Source organism: Sinocyclocheilus anshuiensis, unplaced genomic scaffold (assembly GCF_001515605.1).
Source record: "Sinocyclocheilus anshuiensis isolate Anshui unplaced genomic scaffold, SAMN03320099.WGS_v1.1 scaffold1832, whole genome shotgun sequence".
Lineage (NCBI taxonomy): Eukaryota > Metazoa > Chordata > Actinopteri > Cypriniformes > Cyprinidae > Sinocyclocheilus > Sinocyclocheilus anshuiensis.
This window is the reverse complement of record NW_015555884.1, coordinates 462,143-487,471: the sequence shown is the minus strand read 5'-3', so window position 1 is coordinate 487,471 and position 25,329 is coordinate 462,143. Positions and strand designations below refer to the sequence as shown.

Below are 25,329 nucleotides of genomic sequence, written 5' to 3'. Positions count from 1 at the left end.
AATTTACTTTTTTGTCAGTGTGTAACACCTTTTGACTAAATTACAGCTAGAATACTAGATGATCTACCTCCTGAAGATATCTGTGAAGAGCAGAGATTCAAGACCCAAAACAAGACACGTAATCATTCTCAGGCCAATAGCAAACTTTATGGCAGCCTGAGGTGGTTCACAGAAGTCATACTTTTGTATGGGTTTTATGCCTCCCAACTCTGAATTTGGCAGCTGCTGCAAAACCCGACATTGAAAAGAAGTCTCGAGATGCCACAATCTCAGTAGCAGCTCTCAAGGGACTTTGCTCAACAAGCTGTGACAGCTAGAGGTGCAGAGAATGTTGCAGTCTGAAAGGAAGGCTGATTTCAGTGAAGAGGCTACCGAGACGGGCAAATAAACAGTTATGCAGGCTGAGTGTGAGGCAAGAAGAGAATAATGTCTGGTGAAGGATACTGTCGGCCCGCATCACTCATGCCGGAAGATAAGGTTCAAAGCCCTGCTATCAGAATGCTGAGAGTAAAAACAGCCCGTAACCTCTCCACACGCTCTCCAGAGGAGACTCCATCAGACACACTGCTTTTGTAGAGAGAGCAGACATTTGAATTGCAATTCAAATGTGAATGTTGGGGAGTACAGTTAGAATTAAAAACAAGAAATTCACATGACAATAGAAAAGCTTTTAACTAGCTCAATTTGTCAAGACTGAATGTTGGTATCACAAAAGTTGTTTAATAGTTTTGAAAAAAAGATAAAAAATTAAAAGCCTTGAAGTTTGAAGATTTATAGGCCAGATGTTTAAAATAAAAATATAACACTTTATTTCATCATATTTCATTACCTTTTGTGTACCAGAGTGAAAGAACATATAAATTCCCACACATGCATTACATGTGTCACGAATCCTGTCCATGAACTTCCGTCTGCTTGCCACCAGAGGTCGCCCTCCCATTATAGTGACGTTCATACCACACAGACTGTTACATATCACCCTGGACTACATTTCCCATGCTCCATTGCACTAATCACAAGCTCACCTGAAACCAGTCACACACAGCTGCTACCAATAACACACACTATATAAATCAGTCTCACACCACCATTCAACGCCGAGTATTGTTTAGCGCATATCTCTCTCATAGCGATAGCTACTTTACGGAGCCATTCCAAGTTTCTTAATCTAGTATAGCCCGTGTCTTTATCCTTGCCTGTTATCTCGTTTTGTCTGATCTCTGCCTCCCCTGAAGTTTATAGCTTGTTTTGGAATTACCCTTTGCCTTGCTGTTTCGGACTGTGTTTGCACCTTGCCTGGACTCTAGCTATTCTTGTGGATTCCCCGTTTGCCTTGCCCTCAGGATTATGTTCGCCGGCGATCGACCACACCCATTTACTGGACTACTCTTTTGTCTTGCCCTCAAAATATCTGTTTGCCATTGTTTGACCCATGCCTGTTATGACCACGTATCTGTCTAATAAAAGCCTGCAGGTGGATCCGCACGTCTCATGTCTCGTTCGTTACAGTATGATTTCAAAGAAATTAGATACTTGGCTGGCAGCAGAGTTGCATTTTATTGGTTCATTGTCCTAATGGATTGTCCCAAATAATTATTTTGTTCTCACTGGATAAATTATTATATAATACTGTATTTAAAAAAATCAAGAAAATCAAAAAGGAGGTCCTAAGAAATAATATTAATGATGGGGGTTTTGGAATGATTGAATTTACTCTATTCAACCAAGTTTTCAAAGTAAATTGTTTAAAACCAGACATTTTAAAAAAGCTGCCAAAGTGAAACAATTATAGATACAACAACAAGGGGTCACGCTTATTTCTATTTTTGTCAGTAGTCACCACAAGTGCAGAACACAGAAATAGAAGAATGACAGTGCATGAAACACAGAAGAGTGTAGAATGAGTGCATGAAACACAGAAGAGTGTAGAATGACAGTGCATGAAACACAGAAGAGTGTAGAATGACAGTGCATGAAACCAATCCCAAAAATGTGCAGTACATCGACTGTTGCTCTGTTCGATGCAGATTAGATTCAAATCAGTATTGTGATGATAAAGCTCTGAAAATAAAGTATTCTTGCTAGAACTAATGTGACCTTAATTCTTACCTTTTTGTACAGTCAGTAGTTAGTTTGTGGTTAAACCGAAGGGAAGAAACACATACAAATGTATTGTGGCCTGTGTCTTTGTATTTCCTGTGTGCTTACTGTAATTCACATGTACAGGTTTGGTGTTGTGAACTGGTAAATTGAACTTTTGACTACTTTGTAAAAAGCTGTGCAGTATGCAAAGGAAATTAAAGGTTAAATTAAATCCATGTGGTCATGACCATGTAAGATATTGAAAGAGAACAAGAAAAGGAAACAGAACTGATCTTTAATAGTTTTTTTTTTAAATAGCAGAAGTGTACCATTGCCCTTAAAGTAAGTCTAAACAACATTCTCATGCAAATCAACTCTATACAGACTTTTTTATGCACATACAGAGATGAAAACGTGTAACCTTTTGGCAATAATATACATTTTGAATCCAAAAAAATATTTTTATTGCACGGTACACTATTACTATATATTATATTTGTATTGGTTTAATTAATTTTAACAATGAGATAAAATTATGTGATAATAATAACATTATTATTATTATTATTATTAGTAGTAGTAGTAGTAGTAGTATTATTCAATTCAATTCACTTCAAAGTAGTATTATTGTATGGTCATACTGAAAGGGTTCCATAAAAACAATAAAAAAATGTAGACCTTAAAAAAAAAGTCTTGCTAAAATCGACGGTAAATCCATATTTTAAGCTGTTATTAAAAAAAAAAAAAATGAGACGACATGAATTTGCATCCCTTATGAGCATTTATGATATGCCATTAAAAATGAACTGCACTGAAATCTAATTTTAAAGGGATATTAATCAACTGAATAATGAAAATGAAGTGTTATTCTTTTTAAATTAATATATTGCTGATAGTTTAAATGCTATAGCTATAGTCCATTTCGGTATCAGTCCAAATGGATTGTAAAATGATGTAAGTTTGTGTAATGAGTACTGCTCAATCTACTGTCCCTCTCCTGTTACCATAGCAACCACCTTCTCTGCATCAGCACCCATATCGTCAATAGCAGTGTTGAGTGCCTGCAGCATAACGATGAAAGATCGGCTGATGGATCTGGCATGTCTCGGCATGGCGAGTTCCACAAGTCTGGTGGTTGCAGTGCTGGTGTCTTTCTCGGCTTCCGCGAGTCGTCTTTTAACTTCACTCTTGCTGACCTCCACAGAGAGAGCGCATGTCCGCAGGGCCTTCAGCCTGGCTGGGTCGAGACCCCGCTGCCTCGCCAGTCGCTCAAGAGACTCATCGTCCAGGCAAAGTGAGATCTGAGCCTTGGTCAGAATCCGTACGCCCACAGTAGCATCTACCATGGAGGCCACGAAAGGTATGGGAATGGCAGAAACGCCACCGGATAATGAGGCGGCAGCCCACGCCAGTGCCTTGAAGGCATCTTTCTTCTGAGTGACCAAGGAGTTGGAGAATGTAGGAAGTGCTAGAAGAAGAGCATGCGCCCTGATCTCTGGAAGGTCACCTCGCATGACCTCTAAAAACTTTAGAAAGTCCAGTTTCTCCAAAGCTGAAGGTTGTACCAGAAACACCTTTGGCAGAGGAACACCTTCTGCCTTGAGCACTTCTAAGCTTGCTGTCTTCTTCGCCTCCAGTGTTTTCTCTGTATCCTTCATGGATGATAGTAAGATGAAGTAAACTGTCTCTTTCTGCAGCGACCTAACTTCCCTCCACAATGCCACACTGTTAACACTAGGCTTCTCTGTGAATGCGATAATGATGGAGTTGTATCTCATAACTTTGAATCGCTCTATATAATCCTCAGCCTCAAAAGATGTATCGCAAGAGATGGATGGCAGATCCCAGAGGCGAAAGTCAGGATGCTTTGGGTTGGGGAATATGGCTAGTTCCTCTGGGGCAGCAGATGATGGAGAGGGGGCTGCTCCTTCATCTTCTTGGCTCAGACCTCGAAGGGAGTTGATGAAAGTGGCTTTTTCTGCATTTCTGTCCCCAATGATTGCAATGTTGATTCTGCTGATCAGCATGTCCTCCAATGCATCTCTTATATCCGAAATGTTGTTCTTCTCTATGGATTCCTTTAGAGTTTCCAGCAGGTTAAGACTCCTCAACACATCAGCCATGTCTGGTAGGTGATAACTAATCTACAAATACAAAGACGCATCTTTTACAGTGTTTGAAAGCAGTATTGGGGACTGTAAGAATTTATACTTTTATTCAGCAAAGATGCATTAAATTTATCAAACGTGACAGTAAAGACATTTATAATCTTACAAAAGTTTCCATTTCTAGATAAATGCTGTTCTTTTGAACGTAATATTCATCAAAAATCTTGAAGACAAAACATTTATCACCGTTTTCAACATTGATAATAACAAGAAATGTTTCTTGAGTAGCAAATCAGCCATATTAGAATAATTTCTGAAGGATCATGTGATGGACACTGCTGCAAACTCAGCATTGCATCACAGAAATAAATTACATTTTAAAAATATTTTCAAATAGAAAATAGTTACTTTTAATTGCAATAATATTACATTGTTTTACTATATATTTGATCAAATAAATATTAGAAACATAAAATACTTTTTTCAAAAACATTAACAAAAATTACAGACCCCTAACTTTTAAATTGTACTGTAGCTTTTTTTTTTTTTTGGAAATAATTAATAAAGTATCAAATTATTTTTTTTTATTTTTAATTCTATTTCAAATAATAAAACATCACAATTTTTACTATGTAAATAATAAAATATAAATTATGAAAATATTTTACTATTTTTTAAATTTTTCTTTGGTTTTTTTTTTTTTTTTTTTTTTTTTTTTTGGAAATAATTAATAAAGTATCAAATTATTTTTTTTTATTTTTAATTCTATTTCAAATAATAAAACCACAATTTTTACTATGTAAATAATAAAATATAAATTATGAAAATATTTTACTATTTTATTTAATGTATTTTCACATTTTAAAACAGACAAACATGCATTTTATTCAAAATAAATGTAATTTATTTACTGACAAATATAAAATCTAACTATACAAGTAGAGCTGTATTTTTGCAGGATCATGATAGTTGCATTTAAACATTATATTGGGCAGTCAAATACATGTTTTGAGCAAGAAATATATTTTGAATTTCAAAACCGACATGCCAAGCATAGTACTATTAGCAAACTGAAGGTGAGAATAAGTCACTTACACATTTCTTTCCATAAATAGTAACAATGAACCTTAAATTGATACTATAAAGAATAATGAGTAGATAATATATACTATATCAATAATGAGTAGATAATAAGAACTTTGATGAGGTTTTCACTACATCCATCCTATCACGTACCTTCTCTCAGATCATACAGGATGACAGCCAGTGTGGTGGACCACAGAAAAAATGGTTGAAAATATCAAACCACACAAGACAACCGAGATACTGACACTCTCACAGGCTATTTAAGGATTCCCTGTAGTGTGTGGAACATTCTAATCCTGTTATCTAAGACCTAATCCTGCTCATGCACACGTCATCCCAGAAAAGCAAGGAGCAGGTGAGATGATTTGCAATTGTTGAGGAATCAGCATGTATCAAAACATACACACCTTTTAGACAAATCTAAAGAATTTGAATTACTTTTCAGTGTTAGACCAGCAATATTCCCTCAAATGGAGTAAGTCTGAACATACAATGTAATTTTGTACAATGTTGTTGATCTGTTAAAAGTTTGTGGGTTCCCAGCATGCATTGCAGCATGTTAGACATTTACTGTTTCAGTCCTGTTACTTTTTTTCTTTGCTTTTTGCTGACTTTATTCATGCTATTGGTGTTGCTTGTGTCTTCACAATTAGTTATTTGTTGTGCGACAATGCTAATCCTTTTCGCCATTATTCAGGTTTTGTGGATTAAGCGTTATGGCCTATGTGTGACTCTGTGAAATTATTGCAACACATCTTTGCTTTGCAAGCTGTCAATTGCAAAAGTGCCGGCAAGTGCCGTTTGAAAGAAGAATCAGAAACTATCCTTGATTGCCAAATCGCCGAAGCCCTATACTGTATGCTGACAAATAACAACTCCATATAACAATAAACCATTTAAATGCTGAATTATTTATGAATCTGACACTTTTGTACCAATAAAAGCAATGAAGCTGAAGGTAACTATCAGAAACTTTATTTAAGTTATTAAATTAATTTGCAACAGTTTCAGAAAGCTCAGAAACGTCCTTAAATGCATATTAAAAGCCTAATACAAACAAAAAATAACTTGGAAAAAATGGGAAATGAATGTTTTCACACAATTAAAAAAAAAAAACAGATGTTGGAGAATAATCTAATGAAATTTCATATGTTGCAAGCACAAACTATTAATGCTAGACACATAAAAGCTCAAAAATAATACATTCTATGCTTCTTAAGCATCTGAACTCAATATGTAAAAATGATCTTATAAATTGTAATATTGTTGGGTGTAGTTCCTTAACTTTTCAGCTCCTGTGAGTTAGAATAAAGTTCCTCCTCTCCCTCCATCTGGTCTTGTGTTTCAATCTGGTCATCCTGAAGGACTGTCCTTTCCTTCCCATCTCCTCTCTTGTCCCTCTTGATCTCAGCGTAGTCTGTGTCAGTAGGTTCCTTCTCTCCCTCCTCAGGCGCTCTGTCCTTTAGAAGGGAGTAGTCGATGCTGGCGTAGTCGACCTCTTTTGCATCCATCCCGACTGCTTCGTCCACCTCTGCTCCATCTGTAGGTCCAGCCATGTTTGGGTTCTCACCATTAAGCTGTCCACGAAGAGGTGTTTCCTCATTGGTTCCAGTCTGAGCTACATCTGTCTGCACCATCTGATACATACAAAACACATCTTTATTCTTTTGACATTCATTTATGGCAGGGAAGTCATTAGAAGATTCTGTCAAAACCTGTGCAATATTTGGATATTCTGTGTTGTAAACTTTAAACTTATACTATACTATATACACATATTGGTTCCAATGTTCATATTCATTCATGGATATTGGTTCTGTCTTACCTCCAAATTGACTTCAGCGTCCGGATTTGCAGTTGGCACTTTGTGTTTTTTGCCTCTGTTAAGAAAAGATTTTCTGCTGATGAGACTTGAGACATAAAGCAAACATATAAACGCTATAAAATATTAGGACAAATGTGGTTTGGTGAACTTTTAGGCACCTTTTAGGAGAAGGAAGTAAATGATATGCCTACCTGTGGCAAGACACCCAACAACATAAAACAACTGAGAAGATGAGAGCCGAACACACCATTCCCGCCACGAATGTGAGTATCTTTGACATGTCCAAATTCTTCAAGAAATCTTCTATACCTTGAATTTACACAGAATTGTTAGTAATATCTATAAAAGTATATAAAGAAAATACCTATTGTTCAGAGTTGGGAGTATTAGATTTGGCCAAGTAGGACTTGTTCCTGGAATCTTCTGTTTGTCCTGGAACAACATTTAATCCAATATCTAACCGTAAATTGCCTCTAAAATCAGAGAAAAATTATAGTTTAATAAGAATTTTGTTCAGTCCTTAATCCCAGCCCTAATCCTAAACCTAACCATTACCCTAAATCTGATTGGTTGAGAGCAGTGTTGTTCTGCAACAATGTCAAACAAGAAAATGTCCTAAATGGCTAAATCATAATCACCCTGAAATAAACATGCAGTTTCTGCAGTATGTAAATGCTCAGTACTACCTGTAGTATTGCTGGTGTCATTCAGTGGCATGTTTTCACTTCCAGGACTGAAGGACTCGTTCACTTTCGATTCATTTGTATCACCTGGTATGTGATGAATATGATTTTATAATCAGTAAAGACATATTTTGACTTTAGGTATGTCTCCTGCAAACACTGCAGTGAACTTCTCCTGATGTTTGAAGGGTCTATGTGTCGCAATTCAGTATTTCTACAGTTGCTGACACATTTCGTAATTTGTGATGTTGTAAAACTGTGACATTGCTAGGTTATCAATGGAATGTGGTTCTACTTACGAATGACAATGACAGTGATGGATGCATTCAGTATCTTGTTTCTATATGTCGTCATACAGCCGTAAACCCCAGCATGCTCCTTTCTCACATTGGTTATCGTGAAAGATTCAGCAGATGTTTGGTTCATGACCATATCTGTGGTTCCATTGAAACTCCATACATGATCAGATGATGGTGGGTGACTCTCAACAGAGCAGTTCAGGCTGAGAGTGTCACCTTCCATCACTTTGCCATTACCCAGAATTCGAAGAGTCTTTACATCTGAAAATGAGAAACTGCATTAGTTTTGACAGCACATTCACTTGTATGCAAGAAATAAATATTTTTAATTCTACATTCTGATCATCACAGAACATCCAAATAGTAGAAGATGAAAGAAACTTGTTCTCAACAGTAATAGCTGTGCTCTTCTGAACTGACCCAGCAGGCACACAACGTCATAAGACGTTGATATTTGGTTACATTTCGGTTGCGATGTCCGGTGACCAAAATTCAATGTAAATTCAACGTCTAATGTCAATGTTAAATTGATGTCCAATACCGACATCAGCTGACGTTGATATTTTGTTGTTTTTAGGTTGTGTAACCAAAATCCAATGTTAAGTCAATGTCAAATTGATGTCAAATATTGACCCGATTTTCATTTTCAACCAAAATGCAACGTCTGTCTGACGCCATGTCCAATGTCAACCTGACGTTACATATACGTTCGGTGCCTGCTGGGGAACATTTTGTTGTATTTCTGTATTTTAATGTAATGGTCTAGGGGCAGTTATAGTTAAAATATTAATTTATTAATTAAGATTTGTAAACTCACACATGACTTCAAGGGTCCCACTTGTACTGATGTTTTTGCTTCCGTAGCTCACGTCACATCCTACAGTGGTGTTGTGCAGGTCAGAGGTTGGAGTTAAGGTCAAATTTGAGAGGTAAAGGATTTTGGAGGTGGTCAGTGTGATGATTTTGTCCTTTAGATCAATGATGTTTCCCTCTCTTGTCTTGATCCACCATGTTATTTCAGGAGGAGTTTCAGGACAAGGAAAAGGAGCTGAACATGTCAGATTGGCCTCCTCTCCTTCACTGAGAAGAGGAACGTACATTATAGGCTCATCTGCAAATAGAGGTACACAACAAAAGTTAGACATTTACCACAGTCTAAATGAATTTTTTTTAGTACAGATTCAGATCATACAAATTAAATGCAAATTGTATTGAGATTAAAAGAATGGTGTGGTTAATCTTGCACATTCATGTGTTAAAGTTTCTTAATTTAAATGTTTTTTTTTATTATTATGAAATCATAAAACTTCAGAAGTGTGAGCTGAATATTTCTATGAAACAGTAGAGAACTGAAAGAGAACATCAAATTAGAGAAAAAAAGCAGGATATTTTAAACTGTGCTAAACCCAAGTAAGTAATTACCTTGAATGATGAGTTTGACTGTGGGTTTATATGTGTTTAGCTGTGAATGTGACCCCTCCACTCTGAATGCATATTCATTTTTATCTTCTGCCTTTATGTTTTTCATGATGATGCTACAGCTGTTTTTGGTCAGGTCAGGATCAAGCATCTTAATCTGTCCAGTTTCAGTTTCTTTCTCTCCAAATTTGTTTTCAATATTTTTACTCACTTTCGCCTTGAAGATTTCATCCTTACATTGACCGTTTTTACACACATACCACGCAACGTTATTAATAGGTTTTGCTTTATTTGGGTAAGTGAAGGTACATGAAATGAGAGCACATAATTCTGGAACTGCAGTAACTTCTGGCGGATCAAAGATGATGCTCCAGTCCTTTTTTTGGCCTTGAATACAATAAAAGAATATGATCAAAAACCTGGACATGAGAAACCTCAAATCTTAAAACAGTAATTCCCTGTCCATGCTCAGTATGCAGATTTGTGTGTTTAAAGCTACATAAACTTTCAATACAAAGTGTATAAGATGTACATACAAGTGTTTCAAATATAGATTTCATAGTTAAGTGGTATGGATGGAAAAAAATATTTTTGTTTTTAAACATTTAACACAAATATTTAAACTTAAATATATCTGTAAAACATGCAATACATACCTTTACACAAAATATTTAATGCTAACATAGAAAGGATTGTGCAACTTGAAATGATCTGCATTTTATATGTGTATTCCACAAATCTGCACGGAAAAAGAACATTGAACATTTTTCAGAAAAAGAACATTTTTACACAAACTGTGCAATTTCAAATATATTCAAAATATATATACTTGTTCTAAATATTTTTTTGTCAAATGTACAGTATATAAAAATACTTTGGCAGTACATATATTAAAATGTGTCATGTCAATAAAACAAACTAAATTTCAAATTATATTTAAAAGATAAAACATTAAAAGTGACCTTACCACTTTAAGTCAAACCATTCACAGTGTTCTCTTAAGCTTTTTAGAACTGCAGAAGCAGCTCACAAATAGGCCTGTGTACAAGATGCATCCTTCCTCTTTTAGAGAACTTCCTCATTCTATGGAAATGCACAAATGGGCGATTGTTGTACATGGCCGTAGTTTGATACAAATGTATCGTCGTTAGCAAGAGATATCAGGATGAGTTTTTTGAAAGAGATCAAATCAGTGAAAATAGTATTGTGGGTAAGATGCTTTTCACTTTGCAAAGACGTTAGTTAGAATTTATTAACAAAGACTTAACTCTTAAAAGGGAGGATATTGACATGCACAGACAGAAAAAGAGATCCACTGCTGACATACTTCAGCTGAGAGTGCAAAGGATAAAATGAAGATTAAGCTCCAGGAGACATGGAGAAAAATGACCGCAAACAACAAAGCTCCACAACATCTGTCATCAGTGTTTTAATGCTTCTGTTTCAGGCATTTTGATCAGAGGAGAGGACAGGATTTGCTTAGCTTATAATAAATAATATACATTTACTCACAATTATTTATGTCTGTAAACAGCAAAGAAGATTTCAATTGTTCAATCACAAAGCATGCAGGCTAAATTGCTTTAACATACACTCTAAAAAATGCTGGGTTAAATACAACCCAGTGCTGGGTAAAATAGGGACAAACCCTGCAATTGGGTTGTTTTGACCCAGCGGTTGGGTTACTACCCAGAAGGTTGGGTTAAACATTTAACCCAACCGCTGGGTCAAAACAGCCCAATTGCTGGGTTTGTCCTTATTTTACCCAGCACTGGGTTGTATTTAACCCAGCATTTTTTAGAGTGTACGTTATGTATATATAACGGCTTTTTGGAATACTTTTTGAAATAATGTGCTCAAGTTCTGCATTTTGACCTCTAATATATTGTGTCACGCCATAGTCTCTTCTTTCTCACATAAAATAATTTGAATTCAATATATTTTGTCCATTTTTTTAACAGTACTAAGGTATACTATAATAGTGTATATTTTAGGGGTAATGTATATATAGCTGATTGTTATCACAAAATAAACCTCTCCTAATCATTCTGTCTGGGTTTGTTTTGCGATAATGACCAACTGGTTGTACGCCATCCTTTAAAATCAGTTATATCCTTTCAGTTGTGTCCTTATTTCATGTCATATGGCTTTCCCCATTATGAGCAGGCTCATGAAGAAAACCATAATGAAAAACAGCCACATGAAGAATCGGTCCAGAACCTTAGCGACCTTTTTTCACTCTCCCGTTCTTCTCGCCGTCGCTCTTTGATCGCGGTAACAGTTTGCGACATACTCGATATTCCTCATGAGATGCTGCTGCTCACACTTGCACTGCACTTTGAGCCCACCATCATGATCTCTGCATCCTTCTTCTCCTCTTCCTGTGGCTTTTCCTGCCTCTGCCGCCCCATCACCACAATCCATGCTCATGAACGCTCCCTCCTTCCACACGCCATAGCGACAGGTGGGATGTTTTCCCAGTGAGCACGCCGGACCCATGATCTGAGGCATGTCTTCTGGAAGCTTTGAAGACATAGCATCCTGACTTCGCTCAAATTTGAACACAAAGTCATTTTTCCCAGCTTGGCTGTTCATGTTGCAGTCGGAGTCGGGCGGTTGGCTGAGGGTCTAGTGTCTCTGGCTGTGCGGTCATGCAGTTCTCGCCAACTTCGTAGACAAAGCAAATCCTGGCCAGATACTGCAGGATGAATTTCTTGGCCCAGTTTGGGACGGGTTTGTGATGTATGTGATGTATGTTCATAATAAAGATGGTGAGAGCAGTGGATGCAGTGGTCATGGTCATCGTGGCTATGTAATACTTTCCTGTAGAACGTAAGGGAACATTTAGAAACGTTTAGTGTCAATGATATTGCCAGTAAATGATTACATTAGACTGACATGTTCAGAATGTCAATTAATGTTGAATGCTATTATGTTTCTTAACAGTTACATTAATGATCATTTTAGTAGATTTAGAGAATAAATATTCAACAAGACAAATCAATTCTATTGCAAAATGATGAGATTATTTAAAAAATAATTAGCGTGTCACGGCGTCATTAAGTAAGTATTGCTGGTAAAAAACTGTCAGTCAGAATAGTTTAGCACGGTATTCTGACTAATAAACGTGTGAGAACCTTTAACAGAACCGAAGTTCATTCGTTTCCGGTGTTTACAAAATAAAACTGGTTCTGAAAAAGAAGCTTCTCTCAGTGCTAGCGGTGTTGGAGGATTTACCGAAACTTGCCAAGCTAGTGTGAAAGCTTCTCAGAAGTGTACAGTAATTATCGTCAAGCTAAAAATAGTTAGCAATAGTAGGACCTACTAACAGAAAGTAAGAAACACAAAGCTACTTATAGGGGCAATAAATACTTAAATATGTAGAAACTACATAAGAGCCACATAAGTGACACAAAACTAAATATTAAGCTAAATGTTTAGAAAAAGACCTAAAATGCCCAGGCTGAATTTTAAATAGCATATGCTCACTGTTTATGTTATATAGTTTATGCCTTTATATTAAAACTTTGTATTTATACAAATTTTACCATGTTACAGCAGTTATGATTCACCTATAAGGGGTACATTCTCTGAAGGAGGCATGATCTCAGCGAGGGCTGCACGATTATGACAAAAATCATAATTGTCTATTATTGCCTTGAAATTGTAATTGCGATTATTAATTACGATTATCACAATTTACATTGAATGATGTTTATACCATTGTTTGATGCAACTGCATGCCGTATTTTTATATGAAAATAAACAAGCTGAAAACACTCTAATTGAAAAACTTGTAGTGCTTTTCTATAGTAATTAAGCCTCAAATGTCAACTATACATCGGATTGGTTTCTTCTTTAAATGATAAAAAAAATCAAAATATAAACGGTATTATAGTGTTATACTAAAACTAAAATTAAAACAATGGAAAAACCCTTAAGATAACATGTAGAAAGAAAAAAAAAAAAGCATCTTAAGCGCACAGAATAACATAAGTGGACTTTGAACGATTAATTGAACGATCCAGTAAATTATACTTTTGACTAAACATTAGACTGTGTAATATGAATTTGCTTAGAATATTAAGAAGGTTTGAGTCCTATTACTGGCTAAAAACCTGCAAAAAATCAAACAAATATGAAGAGAAACTAACAACAGCACAGTGGCAGATTGATATGTAAGAAAGAAGAATGCATTACCTGGTACAAACATCAAGCAGAAGGGGAAAAAAAGGGCAAAATATTGCACATTCTTGGCAGACATCTCACAGTTTTCTTCATTGCAGCTCTGCTATCAGGCATAAAGTGACAGGTGATATTCGATTCATTGAAGGTCTAGTCTTTCAACTTCAGATGACAGCTGCTGTATGAAAGTCAATAAAACACAGAGACACTAAACCGTTTAATCCTCCAAACAGAGCACATGTGTAATCCAGCCTCTGTGCCTCACTGTATTTGACATCGCATTATATATGTTAAACAAAATATATGTCCATGTTTTGCTGCCATTGAGTACACATGTATTTATTATTATTTAATATCATTTATTAATAAAAAAAAAAAACATTTCGTAAATGTTAAATAGTTCATAATCTATTTAACAATGTAATTAATAATGTTAATACATATCACTGACAATATTATGTCCGTCCATATATAGGCCTATAAAGCTACGGTACTGTTAAAAGTTTTAGACACTTGTATAAAAATGCTGTAAATTGAGGATGCTGTCAAAAAAAAGACATACATAGATTTTCCTTATCAATAAACTTCTATTAACTAAATTATATTAAAATAAGTGATTAATTTATATAGCTATTTATATAAAACAGATTGTTTCAAAGCAGCTTCAGAGAAATAAACAGGAAAATAAGTGTTGCAAAATTTATTATGAAATTATTATGAAAAATAAACAAATACATAATCATTGCTTCACACCCCTGGCAATAGTTTCTTCAAATATTTCATTCAATTGCAAATTTATTGACCATCAGCTGACCTCACAGCGGTTTGCTAATTTCACCATTATTTTGATTTTGATTTGATTTTGATTTTTTCTGAATAAAACCAGCAGCTCTTTATCATGTACAGGTGCATCTCAATAAATTAGAATGTCGTGGAAAAGTTAGAATATTTGAGTTGAATTACTGAAATAAATTAACTTTTCCATGACATTCTAATTTATTGAGATGCACCTGTATATAGCAGGTTTAAATGAGGTGCTTTCACTCTTTGACCACGGGGTGGCAGTATTAGCACATAATTCCACTGTAGAAACTGTAGAGTCACATGTTACCACATCAGACTGAAGTTTATCTCATTTTCATGTGATTATGTGAAAAGGAAGAATATGTATTTTACATGATCAAATAAATTGATGTATTTGTATACGGATTTGCAATTTGGCTGTATTTGGAAATTGAAAATCGTATTTGTATAATTATATTAATGGGGAAGAACATGTTAAAACATAATGAAAGCAAGCACAAGGTCCAAACAAAGACGAGTGTGTTGTTTTGTGTTTGCCAGAGGCCATAACACTGATTTCACTGTCAAATTCACTGGCTTGTGGTCAGGATTTAAGTGAATGAACAGCAGTGTTTGCCTGAGTATAAAACTGTAGCAGTCTCATGCGAGTCTATACTTCATTTTACTTTCAAATCACACTGAGGCAAATACAACATCATGTAACTCTGCGATGAGGGATCAGATCTGGTCTAATGGCTCACTCACAGTAATATTTTTTCTAGAGCTTGACAGTTTTTTTTTCTTCTACACTCTTAAAAATAAAGGTGCTTCAAAAGGTTCTTCAAGCGATGCCATAGAAGAACCATTTTTGGTTCCACAAAGAACTATTCAGTCAAAGGTTCTTTAAAGAACCATCTCTTTCTTACCTTTTTATAATCTGAAGAACCTTCTTTCGCCACAAAGAACCTTTTGTGAAATAGAATGTTAAGGTTCTTCATGGAACCATTTAGACAAAAAGGTTCTTCTATGGCATCGTGAAGCACCTTTATTTTTAAGAGTGTATTTGCAACCCCTATTTTACTTTTTAATTTATTTTGTATTTGTTGCTGTTTCTGTTGTTCTGTTCTCATGTCTCTCCAGACATACAACAAAACCAAGACTGCTACGAACTGTGCCAGAAATAGCTGAGGATTTAGAGGAGGGAAGTGAAGGGTTCTCGTTTCTTCTGCTCTCACTAACAAGAGACTCGAAATCAACACAAAAGAAAGTACATGAAAACTGCTTCATAAGCAGCCACAAACTCATCTCCCCCAAAAAATGAACTTGAAACTAATGAGTTTCATGTTTTGTAATCGTGAGGTGTGTAAAGCGCAGATTTGCATAAACGGTTCCTCCTTTTTATTAATGTGTCCAGGAAAGTACAAAGTCAGCATTTTATACAAGAGCTTTTATACTGTGACAGTGGTTTGTGTGAACTGATTCACACACAAGTGCCACAGAATTCCTTTCTTGTGTTTAACAGTACATGACATTAAATCCTAAATGCTGAAATGAGATTCCAAGTAAGTGTCACGATTAAATATGAAAATGAACATTATAATGAAATCAAGCTTGCTTTACACACAAAGTCTCATTCTTCTTATTATGCTTCATATTTGCAGAATATTTGGATAATCGTAAATTAAACTTTCTACAGACACAATCTTAGTAACAAAGAAAAACACAATTAAATACACTTATACACTTATTCTTTCTTTCTTTCTTTCTTTCTTTCTTTCTTTATATATACAATAAACCCAAAATTACCAGAACTAAAAATTCAGTGTAGAAACACTCACAAATTGCTAGTAAATTTCACAAATTATTACAAAAAAAAAACTGCAAGTCACACATTTTCAAATATAAATTTTCAAGTAAAAAAAAAAAACAATAAAAAAAAATCTGAAATAAGATTTTCTCGTAAAATATACTCCAACAATCTTTCTTTTGGTTGCAACTTCGAAAATAATTGTTTACAGTGTTGACCGCATCAATTATAAATATGTTCCAAAAGGTTTGACACCCAAAAAGTGTCCAAAATACTGTACTTCTTATCTTTATTTTGCATACACTTTAAACCCAAATAAGTTAACAGAATTCAAAAAAATTAATATAATTACATCAATATTTTAATTTAAGACATTTAGGCCCACACTCTTAAAAATAAAGGTGCTTCACGATGCCATAGAAGAACCTTTTTGTCTAAATGGTTCCATAAAGAACCTTTAACATCTGAAGAACCTTTCTGTTTCACAAAAGGTTCTTTGTGGCGAAAAAAGGTTCTTCAGATTATAAAAAGGTAAGAAAGAAATGGTTCTTTAAAGAACCTTTGACTGAATGGTTCTTTGCGGAACCAAAAATGGTTCTTCTATGGCATCGCTTGAAGAACCTTTTGAAGCACCTTTATTTTTAAGAGTGCAGTTTCACAGATGGGGCTTATCTTAAACCAGGACTAGGACTTAGTTCAATTAAGATTTTTAAGCAGCATTTATAAAAAATAAAAAATAAACTTTTACATTTATTTTGAAAGATGAAGCTCGCGATTATGGTAAGGGGCGTTACATTTCCGACGAGTGCTTGCGGTGTTCGGCCAATCACAATGCACTGGGTCAGCTGGCTAATCAGAGCAGACTGCGCTTTTCGGAAGGAGGGACTTTGTAGAAAACGAAGCGTTTGAGAGAGGCGGGGCATAGAGGACCTACAATAATGTACAGTATTTGAAAAATAATGTTTTTTTTACATTAAAGCATGTCAACATATTCTGTTACACCAAATACACAAAATAATGATCTTTAAAAAAGCATCATATGACCCCTTTAAGATAAGTAAGAGCAAGATATTTTCAGTTGAGACAGCTCAAACATGCATTTTAGTCTGGGACTAGCCTTAAGCCTTGTCTGTGAAACCAGGGGTACAAGTTTAAGAAGAACTCTCAAATTGTTATTTATACATGTTAATTGCTCTTATCTTGAACTATTTGAGTAAACTACTGTAACTCATACATTTTGATTACACTTCAACTAAAATTATCTCTTAATCTCAATTTAAATATTTTAGTAGTGGAAATTTAAACTATAACTAGCTAAATGCTAACATGCTAAGTAAAACAAGACTTTGATTGGCATAGCAATAGCTTAATAAGTAAGGCAATACAGAACATTTAACATACAGTATACCTTCTTATGCTCAACTTGTCACAAACAGATACTCTTCTAAATTAGCACAACAAAACATTAAACACTACTAAATCCCTCATTCCAAAATCTTGCACAAAAAAAAAAAAAAAAACTTAATTTTAGCATGTACTCTCCCTTTTGAGTGCCATGGCAAAGCGTGCTGGGAAATAGAAATCCCCAGCCCAGTTTCAGTTAAATTCAAGTTCCTCTAAATTCAAAGAAACGAGTTCATTAAATTCAAAACACTGACTTAAAACGTGTCAGTTTTGTGCACTCACAAAAGAGAAAGTTCTTAACACTTAAGAGTTTGTTTGTTTGATCTAATTTGTTTAAGTATTTTGAGCATTTACAGTGTATTTCTATTGTTTTATTATTTGAAACCTATCATTTATTCTTTTATTTCCCCTTGAAATAAATACCACTTGGTATGATATTTTGTTGTATAATGTAAAGTACTTTTTATTAAGTGTGATTTTTGTTCATATGTACATGTGACAAAACAAATACCCCATATACAGTAAAAATACATATGTTCAGGTCCCGTCCCATTTATAGTAGCACGCATGATTTCTTGCGGGCTTGAGATTTGGGTTTGAGGAAAGCGAGAACAGCTTCCGTAAACACTTCCTTCACCCCATCCTGGTTGAGCGCTGAACACTCCATGTACTTGCTGGCCTGGATTTGTCGGGCCAGCGCCGCCCCCTGCTGCTGGGACACCACCGACAGGTTCTTCTCCTTGAGCTTCTTCAGCACCTCTGGATCATCTCTCAGATCCTTTTTAGTCCCCACCAGCAGGATGGGCACATTAGGACAGTGTTCTGACACCTCGGGGTACCACTTTAGCTTGACGTTCTCGTAGGACGAGGGGCTGGCGATGCAGAAGCAGACGATGAAGACGTTGGTCTGTGGGTAGGAGAGGGTCCGTAGACGGTCGTACTCCTCCTGTCCCGCGGTGTCCCACAGATTCAGACCGATGACTTTAGAGTCTACAGCCAGCTGTGCGCTGTAGTTGTCAAACACAGTGGGAATGTATTCTTTAGGAAAGGCGTTGGTGGTGAAGGAAATCAGGAGGCAGGTCTTCCCAACCGCACCGTCTCCAACCACGACACACTTGATGTTCTGCATTGTTGTTCTCCCTTCAGCTTCCAATAACTGAAAGAAACACAACGTTGTCTGTGACTTGCATGCAGTACATGAGATATTTAGCAGAAACTAAATTCTACCCAAAATTTGAAATTGTTTTTTTTTAGGCCTATTTGATCACAAATATAGTAAGAACAGTAAAATTGTGAAATATTATTACAATTTAAAAGACTTTTTTATTATAAGATATTTTGAAATGTAATTTATTCCTGGGATGCAAGGCTGAATTTTCAGCATCATTACTCCAGTCACATGATCCTTCAGAAACCATTCTAATATGCTGATTTGCTGCTCAATTATTATTGGTGCTCAATTATTAATAATGGTTCTTATCGTTATCAATGTTAAAAACAGCTTTTTCTGCCTAATATTTATTTTTTTAAAGATTTTTGAGAAAACTGTGATACATTTTTTTCTGGATTTTTTGATGAATATAAAGATTTATTTGAAATTGAAATTTTTTGTACCATTATAAATGTCTTTTGTCACTTTTGATCAATTGAATGTGTCGTTGCTCAATAAAATTATTATCTTTTTTTTTTATCTTATATCTTTTGAATGGCAGCGTCTCACAGTTTCCACAAAAATATGAAGCAGCACAACTGTTTTCAACATTTATAATAATAAGTAATGTTTCTTGAACAGCAAAACAGCATATTAGAATGATTTCTGAAGGATCGTGTGACACTGATGATGCTGAAAATTCTGCTTTGCATCACAGCAATAAATTACAATTTAAAATATATTCAAATAGTAAACAGTTATTTTAAATTGTAATAATATTTCTGATTTAACTGTATTTTTTATATTTTTTTTTATCAAATGCATTCCTGGTGAGCATAAGACTAATTTTGTGTTCCATGTGAGAAAGAAAATCATGAGTTTGAAACGACATGCAAAAAGCTGAATGTATCAAACTTGAATCATTAAAATATATATATAAAAAAAAAAACAGTCATTCCAACACTGGTTAAAGTAAACAATATAAATGAACATATTCAAGCTAGAAGACCATCGTGGTTATATAAATCATGTTTATGTCAAATTATCACGTGCATTACAGCTAAAAATGACCGTGCTTAACGCCCATAAAACATTCGTGTTGTCAGTGACCTTTATTTATATCTTTCTGAGAAGAACATTTGCACTGAGTTAGTAGGGAAGTAATTCATCTCACATGGGTGCCTGTTAACATCATCTGAAACTCTGCAATAATGTAATAATCTCGCAATATTTGTGAAAACATATGATGTGAATTCTCCTCAGCTTGAAAAAAAAATCGAATGAAGAGGCTGTCGACTCTTTACAGGTTGACTTATCTGTTGAAGGCCTAATGTGTATGATAAAAATACATGCATGCACTCTAGTTATGCACATCTGAGTTTGAAATGTGAAATCAGTAGATTATTTATAGGTTTAGGGGTCTAACATGACTTTGCTGACAAAAAAAAACAGTTCCTTTTTTTCAAAGAAACTAGAACTTAAAACTGTACAGCTTACTGTTTTAGGGGTCACGAACCGCCCACAGTCCATTCACTCATCAGATGTTTCATATTGCGCTGGAAAGTATTTGTGTAAAAATCTTAAGCTCCAATCAAAACAACTACAATGCATTTTCCAGGAATCGGAATGCATGTTTTAGAATGACTAAAATTGGATTTTGACGTTTAGGTGCATGTCAAATATTTAAAGATAAGAGTACTTACTGACCTGGATTTATTTATTTATTTATCTCAATACTACATATTCACAAGCATATTCACTGAATGGCACATAGACGGTCACTCTACAGCAGTCTCTGGGCTGTCAGAATAAACTACAAAGTGAATCAGACTTGCCGCAGACATCAAATCAATGTATGTGCATCTCACATATTTCAGCTGATACTTTTCTCCATCAAACCCTCCGATCTTGTATTTTTCCCCCCATTTATTATACAATACAATACAATACAATGTTATTTATACAGCACAGTTTAAAAACAACCGGAGTTGACCAAAGTGCTTTACAACACTATACCAACAATAGGCAAATTAAAAACAAAATAACACATTAAATATACACATAACACATTAAATGATCTAATAAATACAATATTGTCTGTGTTCTTGTATATCCAAATGCTACCAACACTATATAGGCTTCGCATACTGTAACTTGCACTATATATTTAGTAGAAAAGTAAAGGTTTTCTTTCTTTCTTTAATATTATTCAATACATATAGAATGTAAAATACCATTACATATTAACTTGTATTGTTATTTGGTCAGATACATAAACCACAACGGAGCTCCATTTGACTATAGCAGAATAAAAAAAAGGATGTAACTGCTCTAATGACATCACTGTATTCTTATCAGTTTACAAATGATCAAACCAGAGATGCAAATTAAATCTGGCCTAGAATAAAAGCTAATAGGACAGAGAATCAAGTGCAAATAAGAGATAGACTCACTGGGCATGATACAAAAGAGCGTCCAGGAAATTGTCAATAGTGGTATGAATAAAAGTGTCCCTAAATACGGTGACACGCAGGGGACTGAAGGAGGAAGTGAGCACAGCCTAGTGCACTGAGAGGAAGTCAGTGACACAAAAAAGCAAAGAGCCGGTAGAGAAGTTTAAAGATGATGTAGACCATAACTTAATGGGGTGCATGTCAAAAAGAAAGACATTTGTATATAGACACACTTGATATGTATGTATCCTCTGCAGTGAATGGGTGCCGTCAGAATGAGAGTCAGAACAGCTGATAAAAACATCACAATAATCCATCAGTTAACATCTCGTGAAGCAAAAAGCAACATGTTTGTAAGAAACAAATCCATCAGTAAGATTTTATTTTTTTTTCCAGTTCAAACTGTTGCTTCCAGATAAAATACAAGTCCTCTATCCATAATATTGCTTTCTCCAGTGAAAAAGTCATATTGTATCAATCGGGAAAGAAGTGTGCATGTATCAAGGCACAGTTTACAAGCAAAAACAGTTCTAAACAAATATGTTGGTGGATTTTGATGTGAGAGAACAAGAGTGGGTGTACTTTTTCACTGGAGGAAACGTTATCATGAATTATGGATAGGTACTTTGGCCAGAAAAGCCTTAATGATGGATTTGTTCCCATGAAGAAACATGGACTTGGACGGCCAGAGGGTGAGCAGATTTCATTTTTTTGGGTGAACTATTCATTTAAACTCGCCGTACATGATCCAAAAGAGCGTGGGATGCTTCAAACTGAAACTGTGAAATGTTAACATCCATTAATGACATTTAGCAGTGTCATCACGAGGCCACTAAGAGGCAGTGTTATCTTTTCACAGACACAAGCACGCTTTGCAGTCCCTTCACATGGAAGGGTGAGTGGAACAAGAAAAGTGTTAGGAAAACACCATCATAGCAGATGTGGGTGTCCAATCAAACAGTGAATGCACTTTTTTTTTGCACAAGTCAAAGGGCCACTTCCTTGCGTCCTTCTATGCACAACTGGAAGTTGTATAATTATTGACTATTTATTGCTGGTGATTTGGCAGAGTGTTTTATGGCCCAGTCAGATTCTGTGGCCTTTTTCATATTTTCTGCACTGAATTTGTGGGAATTCTGCAGATTTATGCAGAAATCTGTGTAAAAATAAATGTCATGCAAGCCCCCAATTAAGGAAGTAGGTTAGATATTAGGGTTAGTAAATGATTTTCTATCTTTTAGATTGTAGCTCAAACATCAGAGCACTAGCACCATTAAGGTCATGATTTGATTCCCAGGTAATGCATGAACTGATAAAATGTATAATTTGAATGTAATGTAAGTCGCTTTGGATAAAAGTGCCAGTTAAGTGCCTAAATGTAGAAACATAATTGATATTAATACAAAGTATAATAGTATAATAGTACTATGTGCAAATAATTGATCAAAATAAATAACAGCAGCCTTATAAAAATTATTAAAATAAATGTAATATTATATAATTATATTATGTATTAATTGTCACAGTCTTCAGCGGGTGTGCCCAGGAGGGCCACCAGATGACTGTGTTCGGTGAGCACATGGCTTGTGTTGTCTGTTGCCATGTGCTCTCTCCTGTCTATTGTCTTGCCCCTCCCATCTTGTTACCTCGTTATGGTTTAAGTTGCTCCACCTGTGTCTCCCACGTTAGCCTCCTCGTTTGGTTCCTATTTATTCTCCTGGTGTCTGTCATCCTGTGCTGATCCGTCATTTCTCATTGTGTGTGTTTCGTGTCTGCGTGTGGTGCAGCTTTAGGCCTGCCTGTCTGTTTTTCCCCCTCGGGGTGGTTTGAGTTTGTTTTTGTTTCATTTTTTATTAAAATAAATAACCATTTCTCCTGCAATTGAGTCCTCGCTTCATCTCCCCGCACGCACCGTGACATTAATATTTAGTGCTGTCAAGCGATTAATCGCATCCCAAAAACTTTTTTGTTTACATGTGTGCTGTGTATATTATGTATATATAATACACACACATGCATATATGTTTCAGAAAAATATGTTTATATATTAAATAGATTTCTACATAATATAAATTATATTAATATAAATATATTCATGTGAAAATGTTCAAAATACAGTGTATATACTCTATAATATAATATGTGCGTATATTTATATATAGCCTACATAAATATACACAGTGCACTACACACACATATATTATGTAAACAAACACTTTTATTTTGGATGCGATTAATCGCGATTAATAGTTTGACATAATAATTTATATAAATATTAGAAATATGTAAAACACCCTCCACTGGGGTAAACAGAATAAACATACTAAATAATCACTAATAAACATGCAAGAAAATATAATTAAATATACCAAAAAAAAAAAGAAAAAGTAAGTCAATGTAAAGTCGACACCATGAACTAAGCAGCATGTGTGGGCACCAGAAGTTGGTTTGCCATCCGCCATAAAACGTTATTAGAAGAAGAAGAAGATGTGTGTGCTCGTTATAACGGAGCCTGTGATAGTGATCAGGCGTAGTGTGATAGCGGGGAGTGTGTGACTGCGCATGCGTCGCGCCGCAGACTGCGAGCCAGGCGTGAATCGAGGAGGAAGCGCAGCATATTTGGACTCTCTTTGCTTCTGTCTCTGACAGAGGACGACCGAGCCACCGTCCACCTGCCGTATTCTCTCATCGGCGGGACGGAAAACCGGACAGAACCGTGTGGTCGTGTGTTTTTGGAGTGTTTCAACACAAAGCCTCCATGGAGTCTGATGAGCTGAAGACGAACCTCAAACACTGAGACGATCTCCACGAGGATCCGAGGTAACGCAGCTCATTTAAAACGGTTTAACGTTTAGTTTCGCTGTGCTTTACATCACGTATCGTCTTAGAGATGGATTTGGGTGTTTAGGAAGAGGGAAATGTGAGAACCAGTGGCCTCGTGCCGCTACAAAGCCAGCTGCGCATTCAACCGCATGAATATAAAGATAATACAGTGTCGTTGATTATGAATCAGCTATTTATGACTGATTTTGTTATGCAAATGTGGGTGAAACAACTATTACTAGTTACGATCTGCTCCTGAACCATATCTGGATATATAATACGTAGGTTAATGTGTTAATTATTAAGATTATTATTTTGTAAAGTCTATGTTGCCCTTCATATGGCACTGTAACGTTAAAGCTAAACCTTTCAGACTGTAAACATTTTAAATGGTGAGTGTAGTTAACCAAAGGCTGGACTTTATAGTTTCCACTTAAAAAATGTTAACTAGTTGACAGGTAGTGGAGTAACTTGATAGCATTCATCACACGTCATCGCGAGAAAAAAAATTGCGTTCGATTTGTTATGGAAATAAACATGTATAAAGCAATTTGTAACATTTTGGTTTTGATGTTTATTCTGTCTTATTTACTTATTTTTGATTTAATGTGTTTTTCAACAATATATTTTACTGGGGCTCAAATTGACAACAAATAAAAACATTGTACTATTTTTAATTACCATAACCTATAATTAATTTTAATTTCTTTAATTAATTTAATTTTAATTAATTAACCTATAATTAATTTTAATTTAAATTTCTTTAATTTCTCCTCTCATTTGTAAGTCGCTTTGGATAAAAGCATCTGATAAATTACTAAATAAATAAATAAAATAACCTTTCTGAAATTTGAATTTACATAAGGGTAATTTTTTTTCTAAAAATAATTTAAAATTAATAAAAAATAGTAATACGGTAATCATTTTTTGGGTAATTACTAGGGCTGGGTATCGATTCAGATGTCCCGATTCAATTCGACCTATTACTTGTTTTGCTTCTGTTTCAGTTTTTATAACCATTTCTTCCTATGTGTAAGTAAGTTGTTGTTTTTTAGCATGTGTGTTTGGCAGCGTTATTTTTTTTTTGGCAAACAAAGTGCTGCACAACAGAGGTTTACTGTTAAAAAAAAAAAAAAAACGGATGTGATTATTCCTTTAAAAATAAAGATTTATTAGTATTTATTAGCAGTAGTATCAAGAATTCTTAATACTGATAAATAGT

The 25,329-nt window shown here is 35.1% G+C and overlaps 4 protein-coding genes across 4 annotated transcripts in view; 1 reads left to right on the top strand and 3 right to left on the bottom strand.

Moving 5' to 3' along the window:
- Window positions 1-2,876: 2,876 nt before the first annotated feature.
- LOC107675863 (interferon-inducible GTPase 5-like) lies at window positions 2,877-5,594 on the bottom strand. The gene is made up of 2 exons (XM_016470359.1): window positions 5,427-5,594; window positions 2,877-4,226 (listed from the first exon to the last, which is right to left on the bottom strand). The coding sequence occupies exon 2, from the start codon at window positions 4,203-4,205 to the stop codon at window positions 3,066-3,068; it is 1,140 nt and encodes a 379-aa protein (XP_016325845.1). The 5' UTR covers window positions 4,206-4,226; window positions 5,427-5,594; the 3' UTR covers window positions 2,877-3,065.
- An 849-nt stretch (window positions 5,595-6,443) lies between these two features.
- Window positions 6,444-12,037, bottom strand: LOC107675849 (sialic acid-binding Ig-like lectin 8). The gene is made up of 9 exons (XM_016470343.1): window positions 11,742-12,037; window positions 10,159-10,241; window positions 9,506-9,889; window positions 8,901-9,194; window positions 8,084-8,344; window positions 7,788-7,871; window positions 7,293-7,410; window positions 7,102-7,156; window positions 6,444-6,913 (listed from the first exon to the last, which is right to left on the bottom strand). Exons 1-9 carry the CDS (start codon window positions 12,035-12,037, stop codon window positions 6,557-6,559), a joined length of 1,932 nt encoding a protein of 643 aa, XP_016325829.1. The 3' UTR covers window positions 6,444-6,556.
- Window positions 12,038-18,097: 6,060 nt separating this feature from the next.
- Window positions 18,098-21,355, bottom strand: LOC107675860 (rho-related GTP-binding protein RhoG-like). Its single transcript, XM_016470356.1, has 2 exons — window positions 21,285-21,355; window positions 18,098-18,837 (listed from the first exon to the last, which is right to left on the bottom strand). The coding sequence occupies exon 2, from the start codon at window positions 18,808-18,810 to the stop codon at window positions 18,235-18,237; it is 576 nt and encodes a 191-aa protein (XP_016325842.1). The 5' UTR covers window positions 18,811-18,837; window positions 21,285-21,355; the 3' UTR covers window positions 18,098-18,234.
- Window positions 21,356-23,796: 2,441 nt separating this feature from the next.
- LOC107675872 (stromal interaction molecule 1-like) overlaps window positions 23,797-25,329 on the top strand; it is a 61,525-nt gene continuing 59,992 nt past the window's right edge. The window contains exon 1 of the mRNA XM_016470370.1: window positions 23,797-24,104. The gene's annotated coding sequence lies outside the window, so the exon portion shown is untranslated. The remainder of the gene's footprint in view (window positions 24,105-25,329) is intronic.

Excerpts from the sequence above, each read along its gene's own strand:
- LOC107675863 (XM_016470359.1), bottom strand. The coding sequence starts at position 4,205 with ATGGCTGATGTGTTGAGGAGTCTTAACCTGCTGGAAACTCTAAAGGAA.
- LOC107675849 (XM_016470343.1), bottom strand. The coding sequence starts at position 12,037 with ATGTCTTCAAAGCTTCCAGAAGACATGCCTCAGATCATGGGTCCGGCG. Across the intron at positions 9,890-10,158 it reads ATTAAATATTTTGTGTAAAG|GCCAAAAAAAGGACTGGAGC; the intron begins GTATGTATTGCA and ends ATTGTATTCAAG. Across the intron at positions 7,411-7,787 it reads TGACACCAGCAATACTACAG|GTATAGAAGATTTCTTGAAG; the intron begins GTAGTACTGAGC and ends TGTAAATTCAAG.
- LOC107675860 (XM_016470356.1), bottom strand. The coding sequence starts at position 18,810 with ATGCAGAACATCAAGTGTGTCGTGGTTGGAGACGGTGCGGTTGGGAAG.